This window comes from Limulus polyphemus, unplaced genomic scaffold, assembly GCF_000517525.1.
Source record: "Limulus polyphemus unplaced genomic scaffold, Limulus_polyphemus-2.1.2 Scaffold7577, whole genome shotgun sequence".
In the NCBI taxonomy this organism is placed as follows: domain Eukaryota; kingdom Metazoa; phylum Arthropoda; class Merostomata; order Xiphosura; family Limulidae; genus Limulus; species Limulus polyphemus.
Genome location: NW_013673187.1, coordinates 9,184 through 31,500, shown reverse-complemented (window position 1 = coordinate 31,500; position 22,317 = coordinate 9,184). Strand labels below are relative to the sequence as shown.

The window sequence follows — 22,317 nt, the reverse complement described above, 5'->3', positions numbered from 1 at the left end:
TTCCCTCTAGTCTTACACTGCTAAATTAGGGACGGCTAGCGCAGATAGCCCTCGTGTAGCTTTGCGCGAAATTCCAAAACAAACAAACAAACTAACAAAGATAATTCTATTACGATATGAACTTCTGCAAGAAGACCAACTAACAAAGATTACGTAATTTTGCTTTGTAAAAGTAAGAAAACTTCAAATTATTATTATTTTTCTTTAAAAGCTTTTTTTTTAGGCAGGTTGGGTGACATATCCTTAAGGGAATATCGAATTGTAGCATATTCTATTGGTGTGTGTCATTTTCAACTTTATTGTTGTTATTGGTAGATGAGTCAGGTTCACTGAGAAATAAATTATTGTATAATTATAAATAACTGTCCCTACTACAGTGGTAATAAAATTAGATACAACATCATCAAATCTTCCAAATAATGATGATTTTAACTTGCTCGCAGCTGTTGACGCAGAAACGCGCTCTGGACTTTGTAGTCGTAGGTACACTGTAGAATGGCGTTCAAATTCCATTATTCCGTCAAACAAAAGTCGCTGTTCTTGACTAGCTGCCACCTTATCCACTCGCCTAACTCCCCCTGCGGCGGGTCAGCGGCAAGTGTGAGGGCTTATAACGGTAAAAAGTGGGTTTCAATACCCGCAGTGGGAAAAGAACAGATAGTCTATTGCATAACTTTGCGCTTGACAACAAACCTAACCAGTCACTACTTGATCTGTAACTAGCTCACTGGTTTTTCACTTGTTATCGATTGCTTATTTAGACGAACGCTTAAGATTATATAGTTTATAATAACGTTTTAGGCTTAGCACCTCAGTCAGTGTCAGCCAAAACCACACTAGTATGACACCCATATTTATCGATTAGACTTCCAACACATAATTAATCAGCATTTTTTTTTTTTTTTTTATGGTACAAAACTGTGTCAAACGATAGACCTGTTTGTGTGCCTCGATGAAGCCGTAATATCGAAACATTGGTCTTGATTATTAAATAAAACCAATTATGTTTTCTGTAGTGATAGGAGGTCGCGTTTTACTAAACGTTTTAACAATGATTATAACTCTCCAGTTTTCATTACAAACCTTAAATTCTCATGTTTATGTCACAAACTTTAACTGTTAATGTATCACAGATTTTGATCTGAAACGTTTCCTTGAAGATGGACAAATCGTTCAGTTTATACGTTACGAAACAAAAAAACCTGTTTTGTTTTGTGTCAGTTCAGACCAGCGGTACAAAAGACAGTGGAAATAATGATAATGGATCTGAAATTTTTATCACGGCCCTGGATCAAACATGTACTTTATAAGTGAGTGTTACACCAAGATAAATTGAATTGAATATTAACATTATATTTTGATATTTTTAGGTCATCGAACTGTGTTTGCTTTAATTTCTCCGAAAGGGAGCCGAAGGCCGCCTGGAGGGGTCACCTGTTTAAACCATTCGCACCACTATAAAGTAGTGTGTTGTCTGTCAGTCAGTAGACACTAAAATGACATCACATAAGGGACACGTAACATTGCAATTTGTACTGTTGTGACGTCAGTAAAACGTGCACATGGCATGAATCACGAGAAGAATTATGCACTCTGTAAGTTACAACACAGCATGACACATGAACTTGACACATGTCACTAAAATGACATCACATAAGGGACGCGTAACATTGCAATTTGTACTGTTGTGACGTCAGTAAAACGTGCACATGGCATGAATCACGAGAAAAATTATGCACTCTGTAAGTTACAACACAGCATGACACATGAACTTGAAAAGCAAGAAATAAAAATGTTTGCTACTTTTAATTTTAGTTTTATTTACTCTTGAAATGGAACACTTTCGGGAACCCTGCGGAAATACATCTAGTCTTATGAAATAACCCATTAAATTAACACTATTGAATATCTTTGTTTTTGTAAAGTGCCGCCAGTTTTTAGTATTTGATGTCAAGTACACATTATACGTATACTTATATATTACTTAATGAGGTGAGGCTCTACAGTGGCACAGCTGTAAGTGTGATGCAGAAAATCGGGTTTCGATACCCGTGGTGGGCACAGTACAGACAGCCCATTGTATAGCTTTGCGCTTAGCAAGGAACAAATCTTTAATGGGGAACATTCTTTCGGACTGACAGATGGTTCTACGTCAGGGTTCACGTGATTTCACAACCCAACTTCTCATTTCGTATGTTGTAATTCTGCTTCAAATATCTACTGCTTTGATTGAACACACACACATTTTTGTTATTTACCTTATAAAGTTAAGCCCCCCGCCCCCCGAAAAAAAAGAGGGAGTTTCGAACATCGCTCGATTTTTTTTTCCATTCGACGTTGTGTCATTATAACTGTCTGGTATTTATAGAAAATTACCCCCCCCCCCCAACTCCGACTCGAATTTTATTTTATTTTTCATTCGACGTTGTGTTTTTATAACTGTAGTGTTTAAAAGGAGTTTTGGTTTTCCTATCGTTTAACAGTAAACCTTTTCGTAACCTTTAGTTTTATCAGATATTCACTGTTCTTTTATGTGGTGATATATTTGTAGGAACAGTATGCTGCTCAGTTTGATCTTTGACCTTGACTGGTAGACCAAGGTCCATAGTAGTCTTGGTTTTCTTTTTTGTTTATGTCGTTAGGAGTATTAAGTTCTTGCACATAATTTCAGAAAATAGGTCATACATTTGTGAGAAACGTACGTGTTACATACATAAAGTGTGTTTGTGTTACTACATAAAATGTGTTTCACAGTGCTGGTGGGGTGAAAGTATAACTAAAGAAGGAAAAAGGGAGAAACACAGATTGTCAACCCAACCATAACGCCTAAAATCTTTAGAAACTGTACATAAAATCAGTACTTTCTCAAGAAGGGTTTTTTTCATTTTTCTGAAAGAAGTGACAGTTAAGATCAAGTGGAATTCGAACCTGCAGCATTTATTAAGTTATTGCACGTACTTTCGCAATTAAGACTTATCGGCACAGTCTTCCTGAAGCTGATTTTACACGAAAATCCCTCGACGCTGGGGACAGTTGGCATACTCTTAAATACTTTGGAAGAGTCCTAGGTCTGAATCCCGTCCGATCTAAATTTTCATTTTTTTTTCAGAAAAATTCTTACATCGTGGGACGGTGTTTCATCCTGAATAATATTCTACATTTACGGCGTCGTTCTTCGAAACCGTAATTAAACTAGAATATAATCGAACACGTTACCACTATGTGGCGTTAGACGAATAACCTAAATGGCATCAGCACAAAGAACACACGTATTTACAAATTTCCGTGTTAGTCTCTTCACTTGATCGAAAATGTCAACGTCGGGAATCAGGTCGCACGTTTATCGATTGGTTTTTCATTTTCTGTTATTCTCTAAATTTAATTCTACGAGAGAAAAAAAGTAATAAATATCCAGAGAAGTGTGTAAAAACTTGTGATAACGTTTGTCCGTGCACAGCCGTCATTTTGTAAAATATTTGATATTCTTTCGTGATGATAAACTCTTCAGCAACAACACGCACCTGACTTACTACTACTTTTAACAACCTGTAAGGACTTTAGTTATGAAGTGCTTTGTGACAAACAACCCATTCTTGTTTTGAGTGGAAATTCCGCATCAAGTATCACGTTCGAGATAAAGATTAGCTCAACGGTGTAATGCTGTTATTCATTCTGAATATAAATGAAATACGAGATTTGATAAACATAAACTGTACGGCGATCTCAAGAAAACTATATATAAAGCGTGTAGTTTTCGTCACAAACTTACAGCTATATCAGCTGTGTGTTCAGTGGCGCCATTTCAAAATGGTGGGGGGGGGCGCAAAGTTGAACCACAATTTCGATACAATATGTGAACCGTTGATGACGTAGCACATTTCGGAGTCCATATATCGACTGTAGTAACGACGGAAAACCAAAAGATTATGAAAAAAAAAATCGACTTTCACTTTTTTTACATTAATTTTAGTAATTTTCAGTAATAATTACCAATTTCTCAAAAAAAGAAAGAGTTAAGGCTTAGGTGGAGCAGCCGCCCCCCCAAATTAGCGCCACTGTATGTATTAATATAACTTTTAACTTGTTTACATATTTGATGATTATGCATTCAGAACATATCTGATTATAGTGTGTGTCTGTCTGTGTATACGTTGCTTTAAAGTTCAGAAGAAAAAAACCGAGTTAATCCATCGACCTGTAGTTCATTACTGTGTCTAATGTTTCAAACAGGTTTGGTTAGACGTAGAGGGGGAGAAAGTAAAGCTTTGGGAAGAGTTATTGTCAATCGTTTTCTTTACTATTTCTCTCCTCCCCTCCCTCGTACAAAAAAAAAACTGCCCCGCTGTCAGAAGGACAGTACTCTACGTTTCTGGTTCTGTTAAAGTTTCCCTGTTTATGTTCTGAAGTAAGAAAAGGCAGGATAATCAAATGGTGCTTTCATTCTGGAAGAACTTTTAAAAATTATAAAATGTAAAATTCTAATATTTTTTGTTGTTGTCGTCGTCGTTTCTGTAAAATAGTAAATTGCTTTATTTATAATTAGGTTAAATATTGATGGCTGGAATTAATAATAAAAGGTCATACGATTGAACAAATATATTAATAAACTACCTTTATAGACAACGTATCAATGAAATCTGTCTCGTATTGATTCTCGCAGTAACAGACGATAAAAGAAGGCTACACGCAGACTCTCGCAGTCTGTACACCTAGAAGGAGTAAAAAACTTTAAAAACAAAAAAATTGGTAGTTGTTTGGTTTTTTTTTTAAATCACCCTTTCCTGGCAAGAGTTTTCGATTACGTACTCATCCTTGTCGATTTTTTCCTGGTGGCTCGTTTCAACCGTACTATTGAAGTCTCGGTATTTGTATAGGCCAGGAAGTGTTAGCTAGCCGTATTACTAATTAGTTTGTGGGTTGTTTCTTGTGTGTATAAATTCAAACTTACAATATACCAGTACCCTGAATTTATACTGTATATATATATATATAATGGTATGTCTGATAATGTTTCATTTATCTTATGCTTTTGTGTACGATTTAACTACATACCGCATTTATTTTACTTAATTACTTGAGCAGGGGGCGGGGGGTTCCGTGCAAATAATTTCAACTTTTTTTGTACTGTAATTTATTTAGTTTTGTCATTTATAGTTAGGGGGGTTATATATGGTTTTATAAATTTAATTGAACGTTAATTATATAAAAAGATCGGAAAGTGGAACTTTGAACTTTACCTACGATGAGTTACAGGGAACTTGAACCCCCTTTGAGGCGACTATGTTGGGGTATTCGCACCCAGCAACAGCACCCGATTCCTACAACGCAGTGAGAACGTGATCCCTGTTAAAAGGTTCAAGACATGTATTATATTGTATAAGAGAGACATCGTGTACGTGTACATAAAGTGGTGCACACCTTGGTTGAGCGTTGCGTTTACGGTTTAGTGTGCAAGCTCTGACCCACGGCTAGAGTTGGTCAGTGCACCGCGGGACTGCCTGCTTTGTTTTGTGGAGGCATGCTTAAAATATGAAAATAATAGAGGGAAGATGAAGCTTTAGACAGTAAAAGCTCACACACTGTCCACTGACGACGTTATGGCGCAGCTAACATACAGCGATAGAACGAACGAGAGAAAGTGTGATCACCAGACCGGTCGGTAGGGAACTGTGAAGTTGCCGAGATAATGAGGACCTGGCTGTAGGAAAGCTAACATCGTTGTGTGCTGTTCTGTAGAAATAGCTGGAAGCTGGCTCCCATGTTTGCCCTACTATTAAGAAGTACTCATGAGGGGTAAGATAAACTTTTTATAGTAAACTGTATCGCTCGTGTGTGCCTTAGCAGAGACGTAAAAAAACGGAACAAAAGAAAACTTCCAAATTCGTTATGTAGCGCATGTACGTGACGTTATAAGTAAGGCGTTTCAATTAGCGTGCGTAATGTGTTATCATGATACTTCACTCAATGCATGCATTTTTATTGTCAGGATTCGTTCCTGATGTCAGTTTCTCATGGTGGAATGAATCATTCTGTTTTTTGTTGTTGTTTTTTTTTTTAGTTCAAGCTCGGTTACGAATTAGGCATCCTTGGTTAATTGAATCACTCTGTGATCGAAAGAGTAATTAAAATATATGTAAGTCCAGGTGTATAGGCGATCATAAAAACAATTTGTGCTAAATGTTCGGTAGGTGTATTAAGGCCGGAGATTGGGGAGGGGGTGGGGGGCAGTGTGTAGTGAACGGACATTTTGTTCTCTACTTTTGTCCCCTTTCACGGCCTGCTGTTATCTTTTGGTCGGGTGACAACCACATTCATGCATGGTGGTTCCACACATTCGATTGGAAGCTTCGGGGTCCACAGTTTGTGCCCAACTTGCAGTGAAGAACAAATATGGCCTCTAATGCTACTGGCAGTGAGTAAATCGTGAGTCATATATAGGAGGCCAAGGTACTGGAAACACGCAACGTTGTAGGGCATGCGGAGTAATGAGGATGCGACGGAATACATTCTACTGGGCGCTATAAAACAATCACATGGTCACCTTTATACATATATTAGTTGTTTTCAAACTGGTGTATTTAAATGTTTTACACTCACACACAAAAAAAACTATCATTCTATAGGTATTCGAAGAACTTGTAGCAATCCGCCACAATTTAATTCTTCGTATTATTTATTTTTGTTTTCTCACCAGTACTTTAAAACTAAAAATAAATAATAAAAAAATGAAAATATATTAATAAATGTTTTTGGAAGGAAAAAAAAGAAATACTCTTGGTCTTTTACTAAACGAAGAAATAGATTATAATTCATTTCTTTGTCACTGTTCATTATTATCTAGGGGAGCTTTAAATATAAAATTAGATGTATTGTTGATTGCCGAATAAATGGTCCTGAGTCTCTTGACAAACAATTCTTAGGGAACCTCATGTTTCTAGAAGTGACCCCCCCCCCACAAAAACAAACAAATTCTGTATCTCAATACAACTTAAACACGAAATATATATATGTATAAAGCTGTACTATTGATAGTATTATAATGCTACAAAACATGGACGTCCGTAGAAGTTTTTTCCGGGGGGGGGGGTTTTGAAATTGTGTATTGAATAAAAAAAATTCGGGTGCGCACACAAACACACACACACATATATATATATATATATATGCTGAATGAATAAATAAGAATTATGTTTCTTATTTTCCAACGGATGCAAGTGCCCCCACCCCGGATTAAGAAATGAATATTATTTGCCTTGTCATAAATTGGGGGAAGTTTGCTTTTAATATATTCTCGTCGATGGAAGGGGGGGGGATAATGTCGTAGCTTTTCATTCGTACTTTCATTCCAGTTGTGAGGTTAGTTTGAAATTCATTATGAGCTATTGCACGTGATGGCTACATTGAACTCGAAGCTTATTGACAGGGTCGTTCTGAAACTGACTTCACGCAAACAAGTATTTAGAACTCGAGATAGCTTGCATTGCTTGAAAGATATACAGAAAAGTCACGGGCTCGAGTCCTGCCAGGTCGCAGGTTTCTGGTCTCCAGAGAAATTCGAGTCATAGAATTGGCTATTGGTGATCCTCTGTAGCCATTCACATAAACAAATATAACCTGTGCCTCTTTACATTGAGTTAATCTGGTATTTCTAATACCATGTGATTTTGATCCATACAAATTCAACCTTAAAAATTATCTAGGATATAAAACACATCATATGTATCTATGTATGTGAGTGTGTGTGTGTGTGTGTGTGTGTGTATATATATATATATATATATATCATATAGTAATTTATTTTTCTTACTTTTATTTCAGTCGATATTTCACCATTCTGCATTCTTCGGAGCTAGTAGTACAAGAATTATTTCCATTTCCAAATAATTATTTTACAACTATCCCTGATGAAGCCACAGTGATCAAACATTGACTGGAATAAAGTTATTATTATCTGGAGAGTAAAGTAGTTTTTTTTTTCATATTTTATAGTTAAATTGTTTAAACCCCTCCAGTATGCATTACAAATTCTGAAAAAGAACATAAAAATATGTGTAATACATTTTACAACACTCGCTATAATAATAATAATAATAACAGGATTATGCTACAAGCAGTAGTTGATTAGCTTGTGGTAGACTTATAAATAAGTACTGCAGAATTATTCATATTTAACCTATATAAAAATATGGCCTGATATCTGAACAGGAGTCAAGGTCACAGGGACGTTTATCACTGTCTCGGAAATAGGAGATAAAAGATTTATTAACTCAGATACTGTATGTGTTTGGATTATGAGGATTTATAAACTAAACTCAAATGCTGTATATGTTTCTGATATGAGAAGCTATATAGTTGTGAACTGTGATTAACATTTAATATGAAAGTGTTTAGAATTTCCTTGTGTTGTTATGAACACGTGTAGAGATTGTGCATGTTTCACGAAGACTAGGTTACATCGTTATAATATTTTATTTAGTTGTACAACACCATTGTTTTTACCATTTAAAAAATTGGTAAAAGATCAAAGTATGGATTATAGTTTACAATAAGAAAATGAAACATTTAATAAATTATAATGTTTCATAATTTTTACTTAAATGATTAATAAATTATAATATTAAACCCAATATATCATAAATGGCATAACCAGCACTTCAGATTGGGAGTTGTTTAAAAAAACACAAAAAAATTTAAGTGATTTACCCTAGCCTAAATGAAACTCGTAAGATGAAAGAATTCAAAATTTAAGAGAGCCATGTATTTATTTATTTTTTTAAATCGGAAAATTGTGGGCCTTTTAGACTTTAAAATAATGAGATGGTTGTCACTCCCCTCTCTCCCCACTACTACACTTCTGATCATCATAGATATTTGAAACAGTGCAGTTTTGTCTCTCTAGACAGCTTTCATAAATTTTTATGATTTAAGACCTTTTTTTAAAGAAAAAGAGATGGGAAGGTAAGGACCATAAAAAAATGAGTTAAGTTTAAACTAATAGGACATAATCTTACATCTTTTACTATTTTTGAAAAGCAGAGATGACTTGTGATATTGATTTTTTTGAAATAACTTTATTTGTTAATTATTAACAATTTTTGTACCAAAAAAAAAAAGTCAGCTATCTATATAGCTAAGTTAAAAGTAATTCGTACATTAACTTGGGTAATCCTGTATAGTAAAATGACTAGAAATATTTTGGTATGAATCAATGAACACCTGTAATGATTAGATAGTATTGAACCACCAGGTGGATTGTCCCACTGTTAATAATATTTTTTGGCTCTAATACTGATAATATGAGATTTGTTTAACTTACTTTAATGGTTAAGGTTCAATAACTTATATTAACAATGCAAAAAAGAGGTGTAATTATAATTAAAAAATTATTGTTTTAAATGTTTTAACAATAAGACCTAATTAAACTTTTTATAGATAGAAGAAATTTTTTAACTAAACCTGATACACTACATACTAATACTTCAGTGGTAATGACCAATATATATTTCTGTGGGGTCATAAGCCAAACCTATAGACATATTCTGAAGTAATACTTAGTGATTTTGTGCTTTATTAAAATGTCAATAAAAATAGGGGTGATGCTTGGCATGGCTTGGTGGTTAGGGTGCTAGACTTGCAATCTGTGGGTCACGGGTTAAAATCCCCGTCATTGAACATGCTCACTTTTTCAGCTGTGGGGGCATTATAATGTGATGGTCGATCCCACAATTCATTGGTAAAAGAGTTGGCCGTGGGTGCTATTGGCTAGTGCGAATAACCCTCGGGTAGTTTTTGCAAAATTCAAAATAAACCGAATGAAACAAATGGTGGGGGGGGGGGAGATTTTGGGTAATATATTAGTACCCATTTATAATATGTATTCTCCGCACGTTGCATCATATTATTTCAAAGCTGATTTGATATGTGCGTAATTGAACATATTCAAAACACTGAAAAAGTATTTTTGTATATTTTAAGGTAAAAAGGTGTGAAACTTTAATGTTTAGTGTATAAATTCATTAATTGTAATACCTTATTAGTCTTATGTACAGACTCCTCATCATCAAAATTGTTACTCATATAATTTTTTTTTATTTAATTTGTAGACAAAACTTTGAAGTGCCAGTAATGGACAATCTCCAAGGAAACCTGGATCCTCGTAAACAAGAACTTCTTGAAGCTAGGTTTCTAGGAAACCGAGTAAGAAGTAACAGATGTGTAACATGTCTACAATATGTCTTTTGTAGATGTGTGTGCATTTTGGTTAAAATTAAAGAAACAGAGTTGTTTGGGTACAGAGAAATGATTAGGATTCGAGTAAAAAATTACATGAAATTTTGAAAGTATGATATCGTATTTTTTGTATTAATTTTGTTTTTTACTATAACAATAAAAACACAGTTATATATTGAGTGTTGACATGGTAGAAGTATGCCTTTTATATCACTCGGAAATAATCATTGTATTAATTTTAATGTTTGCAACGATTCCAAAGCAAAACTATTCCCGTAGTTTTCATCCACTTACTTAAACATGGCTAGAAGTTATCAGGTAATAAATAGATTTGTCAAACATGTTTGGTTTGATTACCTGTATTGTAAATATTTTATCAACATTATGTTGCTGTCAGTATGTAGTTTTCAAGCTCTGCTTCGTGTGTGAGTTAAATCAGTGTGTATCTTCCATCTCTGTTGCTCTAAGTACGTGGCTTTTAAGTTGCCTTGTTTTGGTTAAAGCACCTGCCATTGTTAATATGTGGTTTTCAAGTGATTATTGTGTTGGTTAAACACTTTCTATTGTTAATATGTGGTTTTCTAGTTATCACTGTGTTGGTTAAACACTTGCTGTTGTTAATTTTTGGTCTTCAAGTTATCATTGTGTTGGTTAAACACATGCTGTTGTTAATATGTGGTTTTCTAGTTATCATTGTGTTGGTTAAACACTTGCTGTTGTTAATAAGTGGTTTTCAAGTTATCATTGTGTTGGTTAAACACCTGCTGTTGTTAATATGTCATTTTCAGGTCATCATTGTGTTGGTTAAACACTTGCTGTTGTTAATATGTCGTTTTCAGGTCATCATTGTGTTGGTTAAACACTTGCTGTTGTTAATAAGTGGTTTTCAGGTCATCATTGTGTTGGTTAAAAACCACTTATTAACAACAGCAAGTGTCAGGTCATCTTAGTGTCTTGGTTAGAGTACCTGAGATTATCTAAGAAGTTTTTCAAGCTTCCCTAATTTTCAGAAAGTTGAAGTTTTTAAAATGTGTTTTTATAGTTCCTGTAGCTTTCTTGGTTAGAAAACTTGCTGCTGTTTTCTGTATGACATAAATGTATCATAATATTTGTGAAGGTTGAGGGGGTGTTACTTACACGTACTAAGCAAAAATTTTAAAAACTATTGACTGGTTGGAAAGAGCTGTTTATCATCTGTTATTTATACTTTTAGGGATTCAACCTCCCTCAGGGTCAAATTGACCAACAGCAACGGTTATCTCAGACGTGTGGAGTGTCTGCTCTTCAGAGTTCCATTAGTCAATCTCAGAGTCAACTAGTGCAGAACAACTGTTTTCAAAATCATAATGAAGGATCCAACCTCAGTACAACAAGTCTTGGTTCCACTCCTAGTGACAAAGAACCAGAGGTAACTAGTGTGGACCTTCTGAATTTGTTCTCTTAGAAATTGATTAAGTAATATTTAGGATAATGCTTTCAATCACAGTGAGTAGTACCGGTAAAAAGGGTTAAAAAATATTCATCTATTAAAGCAATCTTTTAAATAGTTTTTTTTTTTTCTTCATCAATATCCAGTAAGTTTAAGTTGACTGTTATATCTTGTGTTGGGTGAAACAAGTTTTTTAAAAATTCACCAAGATACTATGAATTTTTGTAAACATTTTTATCCAGGAAACAAATCAAACTTGCCATGCTCAGCACTTCGACGAATACTATTGTAAGAGCTCATTCTGCTTGTCAACTATTATAATCAGTGGTTTGATATAAAAAAAATATGGTTTGGTCATGGTGAGGAAAAGCAAGTGAATGGTCTATGTTAAGTAAAAGAAGAAAATATAAAAACGTGAAATTTGGAGTGTTAGACTATACTGATTGACTGTTTTACATCTAATACAACCAGAAATACATAGAGTTACAAATGGAGGGTTTATAATAATAGTTTTTTTATATTAGTTGATTTTTAGTACAAACTGAGTTATGGTTCTAAAAAATGTTTTATGTAAATTCTTTTTTTTTATATATCAATAATTAGATCTAACTGGAAAACTTCAGACCCATCAAATATTTTCTTGAAAACATCAAACTGTATTTAATTGGATAGAAAGATCTGGCTTGGTTACAGTGTGATAGGTAAGTACATATTGAAGTCACTGTTGGTGTTGTTGGGTGAGTATAAATCTTGTTGAATGTTCGGAATAAGTTTAATAAAGGTTGATAGAGACGAAGGGAATGGTGAAAGTTGTAAAAATGAAATATGCATAGTTTGGTCCAAACTTGTCCGAAAAAACATTTTCTAGTTTTAAAAACAAATGCTTAAAACAAGTTTCAGCCAAGGAGCCAAAGTTTCCCAGTGGTCTTGGCTCCTCCTGACAAATATTCAGAGGATTCTACTTCTAAAGAGTCACGTGTTTGATTACTAAGCACTTTGTTATATTAGTAGTGTGAGAAAGATATATTACTTACACATGCCTTGATTTGAGATAAAATATTCTATTATTGAAAATAATGACTACATGCTTAAACTTTATTAAAAAATTGCCAGTTTTACTTATCAATAATATTATACATTATATTGAGTTTTTGTCTTCATGACATAAAATAACTTTTGAAAAAAATTGTCATAAATGTTTCTTTTTTAATCAGTTAATTGAAGCTAATCAAATCCTGATATAGGTAAAACTAATATCATGTAAAACAGTCTTGATACAAGTGTTGTTGTTTTTTAATTTATGTAACAAAATATAATTGCAACATAAAAGAGTTGTTGGGTTGGAGGTAAATTTCTATTCAAAAATGAAAAATTTAAATTGGTGTATAAAAGTAATATATTATCACACAACAGAGATTTGATTGGAGCTAACTGTATATTCTAAGAGATACGCTCAACAAAACCATTAAAAATTACATGGTATCACCTGATAAGAAATATCAGTTTAGAAGTAAAATGTTTTCAACACACAATTATAATTTAGACCCCAGAAAAACAGCTGTCTCGAACTCCAACTGAGAGGAAAAGGAAAAGAAAGGAGGAGCAGTTACCAGGTAAACAACACCAGCCATCAAATTATTTCCAAAACTTTATTAGTAGCTTTGTATTATCTTACGATTATCGTACTTTCTCGTGCGTTCAGATTTGATCATGCTTAAACAATTTCTGGTATAAAATACATTGTAACATTTAGTTTATTCACAGAAACTTTGTATAGCTATTGTGTATATTTCTTAAAAACGTATAAATCAAATATAGTAATAATCTATATTTATGTTCTCTATAGATTTTACAAAATTACATAATTTTGAAATGCTTATGGCAAGCTCATCTAGGTATTATGATGATCACTAGGTAAAATGTGAAATTATGTATTGTTTGTAGAATCTGTAAATTGTTGCTAATTTGAACTAATTCCGAGAAAACAATGTGTCAGAAAGTTTTATGGTAGATAGAAGTATTTAATTAAGTTCTCGATAGTTTATGGTGTCCGTGTAACATTAAAATAAAAGATTGGAGGGAAAATAAGCTTCTCCTTGTGGAATGTATCCGCAAATAAGTATTAAAACTGTGACAACTTACAAAATTATTGAGTTCATCCTTTTGCTTATCATAAATTCATATATATTTTTTGAATAAATAGAGTTGTTTAAACATTCGTTTAACAACAAATAAAAGCTTGGAATGGTCTATTCTTTCATTGGGTGGTGTGTCTGTGAGCCAGACTAGTTTCAGAAAATTCCACTCCTCATCAGTGACCCTGAACATTACCACCAATGAAATATGTTTGTTTGTTTTTCCTGGCAGTTATTTAGATTTAAAAATAATTATTTCCGAAGAAATAATTACTAATCAAGGGTGCTCGGAGATTAAGCAATCCTTCTTCACCCTGCTCATGGCATAAGGTTACATTTCAATTAATGGTCAGCGGAATAATGAGCCATATGGGCGAAGGGGTAATAGTAATAATTAATAAATTAATTAATAGAATAATTAGACCAATGAAATATCAGACCAAACCAAGTCTTTATAGTAATGAGGTATCGAAAATTGAACTGGTGTATTTAAATGTTTTACACTCACAAAAAAAGAAACCTATCATTCTACAGGTATTTGAAGAACTTCTAGCACAATTTAATTCTTGTATTGTTAACTGACACTGGGCAGCTTGTACATAATTGAATAAATAGAGTTGAATGATAGGTTTCTTTTTTGTGAATGTAAAACACTTAAATACACCAGTTCAATATATATATTTCATTTTAATGTATTATTTATTGGATATTATATCAGGAACTATAGTTTACCATGTGTTTGGTATCAAGAGTTTGTTGTGGATATTCAGAATTAACAAATAGTAACACCACTAGTACCTGTAAATTGAAAGTACCAAAAACCGTAGATACACATTTAGTATGTCTGTCTGTTAAGGTTGCTTCATCAAACGTCCAATTTCTTTTTATTGTTGTAGCAGGAGGTAAAGGTGTCAGGAGTGAGACAGGGAAGAAGATAAATGAATACTTCAAGGTATCATTTCTTATCTTACATTTTATTCTTTATCAACTAAGAAGAGTAGGTTTTACTTCTGATCTGATGTTTAAATGAAAGGTTTTATAAATAATTTTACATGCATTTTTTAAGTTATTGATTGATTTATTTTGAATTACATGAATAGTTGAAATATTTTGTAAGCATACTTAGTATTTTGTTATTGCTCAAGTTAATCTTTTAAACAGTTTTTGTAGATTCAATAAAACTTAAAGAATTTGTATGATTAGATAGAAATATTTACAATGTTTAATTATCAGTTAGAGGTGTACAAAATGTTTGAAATTATCTTTTAGGAAAACCTGTGATGATTTGTTTTTTACTGAGCATTAAAAGATATCAATATATATATATTTCTCTTACAGCACCAAGGCCTCAGTCCTAGTCGGTATGGCGGCTCCAAGTCTCCAACATCTCCAGGGATTTTTATGGTATGTAGGCTAAAATCCAGTTTTTCACATTCTTTGGGTCTAAAGATTGAATACTCTTAGGAAAGTGAAGATTTAAAAAAAAAACTTTTAATCATTAGAAAATAATCAATTCATTATTTAGAGAGAATTTCTGAGAAGACTTTTAACCTGAAAACTTATATTGCACACACATCCATATCCAGGGAAGAGAAGTTGAAGAAATTTATTTATTAGTGAGAATACTTCTCACTTTGATTACATAAAAGCTAATAATGCAGTCAACTTTAGGAAACTTTGAGTTTGTACAACCTTGGTATGGCTAGATTTCAGTTTACTAGTATTAAATTTCAAGCCAAGACCGTCTAGTTATGTAAGGTAGACCTTTTACATGGCTGCTCAGTATTTTTTAATTTGCGATAAACTTTTTTCATGGAATGTGAAAAAAAATTTTTTTTCCTGAGTGAATTAATTCAAATTTAACAGGATTTTCAGTGTGTTTAAGGTCAGTTTTATATTTCTTAGCATATTGTTTTCAGTATTTGAGAAACTTTAATAGTTTTTAGTTTGATTATTGGGATCGAGGTATTAAATCATGTCCACATTGTTATAATTAGATACCTGTGATATATTTTCATTTAATGTTTAATCAGTTTTCTCTTTCAGTCTACTTTTACATTTAATTTTTTTTACACACGATTTTTATACTGACTTAACAAATAAGATGAATTAAATCAGTTTTTCATCACAGCCATTAGATCACATACCCTGGACAGACAACAACTGAACATTACTATAATAGATGATACAAAATGTGGACCCCACTGGTAGTGAACAGTATAAGTAGGCTTAACAGTTACTTTGTTTTCTATAAAAATCCTGTCCAGCTCCAAACTTTTGTATTAGCAAGGATTATAAGTTTTGATTTATAGGACAAGAGAAATATGTTATTAATGAGAAGTAATGTTATAACTCTGTAGAAATTATACAAAGAAAGTCATGAGATCTTGTACTGATCATTTTCAACCATCTACATCTAGGGTAACCAGCTGAGTTCATCTTCTGTAAATACCAGTCTAGATTTTTCAAATATGGTTGTTCCAGTACAAAGAGCAGGTCAGGTCTGTCACAGAGCCATCCAGACAGATCTCACTATAAATAAGATAAAAGAAGTAGAAAGCAAGTCAGCAATGGATCTAGAAATGAGGGATAACAAAATAGATGAATTACAAAGGGTAAGCTGTCATGTGGTATCTTTCTCTTAAATGAAAAATAACACATTTAGCTTCACTATACACTGTATTTTTATTACAAAGTGACAGTTCTAAATATTGAAATGTTACTGACTTTGTTAAGATTAAGCTTTATAATACACATTTAATGGTTTGTTAATCAATATTAATTTCTGATCAGAGCAAGCTACCTACTTAGATCAAAAAATAAGAATCAACCCAGTAATAATTATATCTAATTAAATATCACTGTTCTTACGCATAAAGATTAGGGTGCACCGTTTCATCTATTAGCGATACTCGCACTCGTAAAGTTTTCTGAAAGAATCTTCTGCCAGTATAGTTATGTTTTTGTGTTCTAAGAAGATTGTCTTGTTCAAGAATTTTGATTTATCACTTGTAATTTGAATTATTGTGGTTATTATTTATAATAGTTGACATCTTTCTCTGTAATCCGTATTTTTATCTTATTTTTTTGTGGGAGAATTTTTCTTTTTTTTTCATAACATTAAACTTATTTAACGTTGATCATTGCAGGCTAGCGAAGAACTAAAAAGGCAATTACAAGCTCAACAAAAACTCATAGAAAAACATAAGGAACAAATCAAAAAGTGTACAGAAGTAACAAAACAACTACTTATAGAAAAGGTAAGCATATTTTGTTTTAGTTCAACGCAGTAATAAACAGAGTAAGCTACAGTACTGCAATACTTGAATGGTTGCATACTAATTCTGTTGAACTCGTGACTCCGTGTACTAGGTGAAATGTAGATGTTATGGTTTGTGTTGCTCACGAATATAATCAATCGTTTGAGCAGAAAAAATTCTGGTTTCTTGATGAAACAGATTGTTATATTGTATATTTTTGATTAGCTTACGTGTTTTTGTTTATTTTACTGAAATAATGCATTTTGAATCCACTTGTAATTTAATCTGTGGAACTACAAATGTCGTAAATCCAATATTTTTACGTTATGTCTTATCATTTTATTAGGATGCTTCATTTAAAATTGTAAATGTAGGCCTAAATCAAGTTAGATTTTTTTTTTAAAGTAGGCCTTTGTTAATTTTTCATCTCCATTTTCAACATTACTGTATCTTGTCTTCAAAACTGTACTATTTATATATATATATGATTGACTGGAAACTTTATTTAATGTCTTCATTTGACAACTTAGCAGTTAAAACTGTTTTTATGTGAATGTTCCAAAAGTTGTACAGATCAGTTTATCAGCTTTTAATCAGTAACGTACAATTTACAATTGAAATTACAAAAAAAATACATTTTTTCAGTTACTAAATTAATTTTACTGCTTTTTGCATATTTAAAAAAAAAACACTAATTCCAAAAATGACTGTCCAGTTTTTCATGTTTTGTTGGCCTTAGTTGAAGAATGGATGACATCTTGTGTTATGATAATAACTTCCTTTGATCGTATATTTAATAACGAAAAAAAAAGTAGTGGTTAAAAGTCATGTCTTACTTCATGGTGTAATTTCTTTCTTTTACTTTTAAATTTTTTATGTCAATTAAAATTTTTTTTTCAACGTAATAGTCCATGATGGAGAAAAAACAAGCCAGACAAAGATGTATGCAGAATAGGCTGAGGCTAGGTCAGTTTGTGCCCCAGCGGCAAGGGGCATCTTTTGTAGAGAACTGGGTAGATGGGCATGCCTTCACGGAGTTGATAAAGTAAGAGTTCGAGCGAGAATTTGGTGTTACTTGCATGTTTTGTATGTGTATATTAGTTAGTAAAGATGTTTTCCCGATACAGATGTCTATCATTAGATCTTGTTTTGGTAATAAATCAGCAGTGAATTCCGATGTTGTTGTTATTGTTTTTTTTTCTTAATATTGAAGTGGGTACTAGGTAACAATACCAGAGGTTTCACCACTAAAAGATCATATGAAAAAAAAATTTTTTAATTTCTCATTAATCCTATGAATATAAATGAAGTTGAACCTTGTGTCGGTGGAAATTGTTTTGATATGTATGCAGTGATACTAATAAGTTTAGAAAACTGTTCTGACAGCTGGTTATTATACTGCCAACCTCTCTAGGAAACAAGAGCATATTACAATGGAAAGGGAAGAAATAGAACGTCAACGTAAGCTTCTTGGTAAGAAAAAACCAAGTACAGCCCAACAGAAAGGAAAGGGTACTAATGGAAGTTCCACGAGTCTGACCAATGGGGATTTCCTGAAACCAGAGCCACCAAAGGAGTGAGATATATTCATGTTTATTTTCTATACAGTAATAACATGTTTTATAATTTAAAACTATGCTGTGGGCAATGAACGTACAAATGTAGTTTCATGGTATGCACTTGAAAAAATTTGGACAAATGTGACACTTGAAGCGTCGACCAAAGCTGTGGATGATAATTCTACAGTTTGTTCCTCTTTAATTAAAAAAAAAAAAGAAAAATGTTTATTCATAACACTGTGATTATTTACTCTGTTGACTAAAATAAACAGTGTTGCAAGAAGCTTCAATGCCAGAATTAAAATTTTAGTATGAATGTTTAATTTATTACTGTTAAAAAAAAAGGAATTTTTAGATTTAGAATCACACTGCCATTAAGAACATATGTTGTAGCTTCAGAAACATTTTGATAGATATGTAACTTTGTTTATTTCTCAATGTAATGCATTAGTGAATTTTTAAATAATCGGGTATATAATTTATCAGTTCTTTGTTTTTATAATCTTGAAAACTTTTAACCTATCTGTTGTTCAGCAATGGATATTTACACAAGAATTTCGAGTTCACAAAAACCCCTTCACCTTCTGACAAGAATGATGGATTTTTATATATTTAATTTTTGCAATAATACCAAAACACAAAACCTTTAAATTAAACGTAAGGTTCCACATATTCCAGTTTTACATTTGACTAGCCTAGTAGATTTTTATTGAATTTAAAATTTTCATTAGAATTTTCTTTCTTTTGAATACTAACACAGGATTTTCAAATTATTTAAAATAAAGTAGCAAATTTTGTCACTTTGTAATGATATAAATAATAATAATAATCCCTGTAGGCTCCCACTGGAGCATAGGGCCCCAACAACACCTCGCCAGCATAAGTTGTTGTTGCAGTAATTTTTTAGCAGGTTGGTTTTTATGGGATGGAGTTGCTAGCCCCGCGCCCAACCCTCCTCCTTTCTCATCCTGGACTTGGGACCAGGCAATGGTGGTGGTATCCCTGCCGAGGAACAAATCCGGTACCTTTGGATTAGAAATCCAACACGCAATCCACTGCGATATAGGGACACTTGTAATGATATAATGCTAAATATTAATAAATATACACTTGTAATATAAGAACTCTTATCTACTTGATGGGCCCAGCATGTCCAGGTAGTTAGGACGTTCAACTCGCAATCTGCGGGTTGCGGGTTTCGAATCCCCCGTCACACCAAACATGCTCGCCCTTTCAGCCGTGGGGACATTATAAAGTGACAGTCAATCCCACTATTCGTTGGTAAAAGTGTAGCCCAAGAGTTGGCGGTGGGTGGTGATGACTAGCTGCCTTCCCTCTAGTCTTACACTGCTAAATTAGGGACGGCTAATGCAGATAGCCCCTGTGTAGCTTTGAGCAAAATTCATAACAAAATACAAATCTCCTTGATGGGGTCCCACCCCCCTAGGCTTCAATACCCATGTTGGGCACAGTACAGATAGTCCATTATGAAGCTTTGCGCTTAACAATAAACAATTTCCTTGTTTCCTTAAAGTTAATCAGAGAAAGTTTATGAAAAGTTTGCAGCAGTTGTTAATCTTTTTTTGTTTATGGACCACAATAGGATTTATCCGCTATGCTACTGCTTCAGTTTTATAATAATGCAACCTTTCCAGGGACCACAACTTGGGACCTGCTGCTTTAATGTTATTTTTAGTCTTCTGATTCAAAAAAGTACAGATTGTTCAACATATCCAATGTACTTTTGTTACACAAAGGCTTCAGATGATAATTATCTGAAGAAGAAAGGTCCACCTTTTGAAAGCACTTGGGTTATAGGGTAAACAAACATGATACGTTAAAACCCAAATATTTTAGGCTTAAGGTCCCGATTTTTCTTTATGTGCAATATGCTGTTGAATAACAGTTGAGTTATAATAATAATAGTTTATGACAGTAGCCATTACAGCAGTACGATAAAGAAATTGAACTTGTCAACACAAGATTACTGCATGTGAAGCTGACTTTATAAGTTGACTTAACAGTATCTGAGCTAGTCACATGGATACCATGAATTGTGATAACTGTATTAGCCAGAGTACATAAAGCTATGAAGGATCACAACTGTGACTTGTGGTTTTGTGACTTACAGTGTCCTTCTTCCTTGTTTCTAACAAGACTTTAACATATGGTTGGTAGGAATCAGTTTTCTCTCTCACAAGACAGCATTGCTTACTTGAGCATTTTTCATGCAAACCTGTGGAACAATTATCATTAATTTGAATATGGTATTGTAAGTGTTGGAATGAAGTATGTGGGACTCAAGTATGGTATTGTAAGTGTTGGAATGAAGTATGTGGGACTCAAGTATGGTATTGTACGCGTTGGAATAAAGTATGTGGGACTCAAGTATGGTATTGTAAGTGTTGGAATAAAGTATGTGGGACTCAAGTATGGTATTGTAAGTGTTGGATTATAGTATGTGGGATTTGTGTATTGTATAAGTGAATAAAGTTGTTAGAAGACAGGTCAGATCAATATGAATTATTGTGAAATTAGATTTAATGAAAAACAATTCCATATAAGAATACTTACAAAACCTTATTTTTTGTTGTACATTCTGTTCAAAACTGACCATGCATAACACGGTGTTTGATGATTGTGTTTCTTACACTGACTGTAATAGAAAGAATTTGAATCAATCTTCTCTTTCACCACTTGCCTTTAAAGCTGACTTCATGTGATTTTACTGAACTTCAGAAACATCTGTACATTTCAGGCTAAGTTGGTACGATTACTATGAACAAGAGGAGATATTAAAGTTACGACAGGCAGCACTAAAGAAAGAGGACATGGATCTACAGATGGAGCTGGAGAAACTAGAACGGGAACGGAACCTCCACATCCGAGAACTGAAGAGGATACACAATGAGGACCAGTCGAGGTAAGAGTTAAGACGAAATTATGTTTCTTTAATTTAGTTGTGGTTGCAGTGCAACTACAACTTAGAAACAGTAAACCTTTTGGGTTATCATATAATTGTCATATATATATGTGTGTGTGTTTGATTTTGTATACACGTGTTGTATGACAAAACTTGTGTCATGATATTACAGTGATTAAGTTAACAGTTAAACTTGTACAAAATATTGGAGTCTAATCAATAGGTAAAACCGCTATTGTTATATGTTATGATGTAATTGTTAACCAACTAGTTGTAATAATAATATTTTTATTGTTTTTGTTATCTTATAAGCCAGTGAATCTTGACTGGGAGCCCATAAAAGAGAACAGTAATTTCCTATATATAATTTAAAATATTAAATCAGTATTTTCTCTAGCATTCTCACCTGATCTTCACTACGCTCATCCCATCATGTGCAAAGATCAGATCAACATTTGGCTTATTCTATCATGTTTGGAGATTGCCCTCTTGATCAAATCACCATTGGATTTATTCCATCATGTGTGGAAACTGCTGTTTTAATCCATTTCATCATGTGTGGAAACTGCTGTTTTAATCCATTCCATCATGTATGGAAACTGCTGTTTTAATCCATTTCATTATGTGTGGAAACTGCTGTTTTAATCCATTCCATTGTGTGTGGAAACTGCTGTTTTAATCCATTACATTATGTGTGGAAACTGCTGTTTTAATCCATTACATTATGTGTGGAAACTGCTGTTTTAATTCATTCCATCATGTGTGGAAACTGCTGTTTTAA

At 33.1% G+C, this 22,317-nt stretch overlaps 1 protein-coding gene across 1 annotated transcript in view; it reads left to right on the top strand.

Moving 5' to 3' along the window:
* Positions 1–5,420: 5,420 nt before the first annotated feature.
* Positions 5,421–22,317, top strand: part of LOC106474710 (serine/threonine-protein kinase tousled-like 1) — a gene marked incomplete at its 3' end in the record, with an annotated part of 25,657 nt that continues 8,760 nt past the window's right edge. The window contains exons 1-11 of the mRNA XM_013935401.2: positions 5,421–5,793; positions 10,104–10,197; positions 11,444–11,638; positions 13,203–13,272; positions 14,691–14,746; positions 15,133–15,198; positions 16,215–16,409; positions 16,944–17,054; positions 17,963–18,099; positions 18,469–18,630; positions 21,372–21,536. Of these exons, the coding sequence (XP_013790855.2) occupies positions 5,759–5,793; positions 10,104–10,197; positions 11,444–11,638; positions 13,203–13,272; positions 14,691–14,746; positions 15,133–15,198; positions 16,215–16,409; positions 16,944–17,054; positions 17,963–18,099; positions 18,469–18,630; positions 21,372–21,536 (1,286 nt within the window). The remainder of the gene's footprint in view (positions 5,794–10,103; positions 10,198–11,443; positions 11,639–13,202; positions 13,273–14,690; positions 14,747–15,132; positions 15,199–16,214; positions 16,410–16,943; positions 17,055–17,962; positions 18,100–18,468; positions 18,631–21,371; positions 21,537–22,317) is intronic.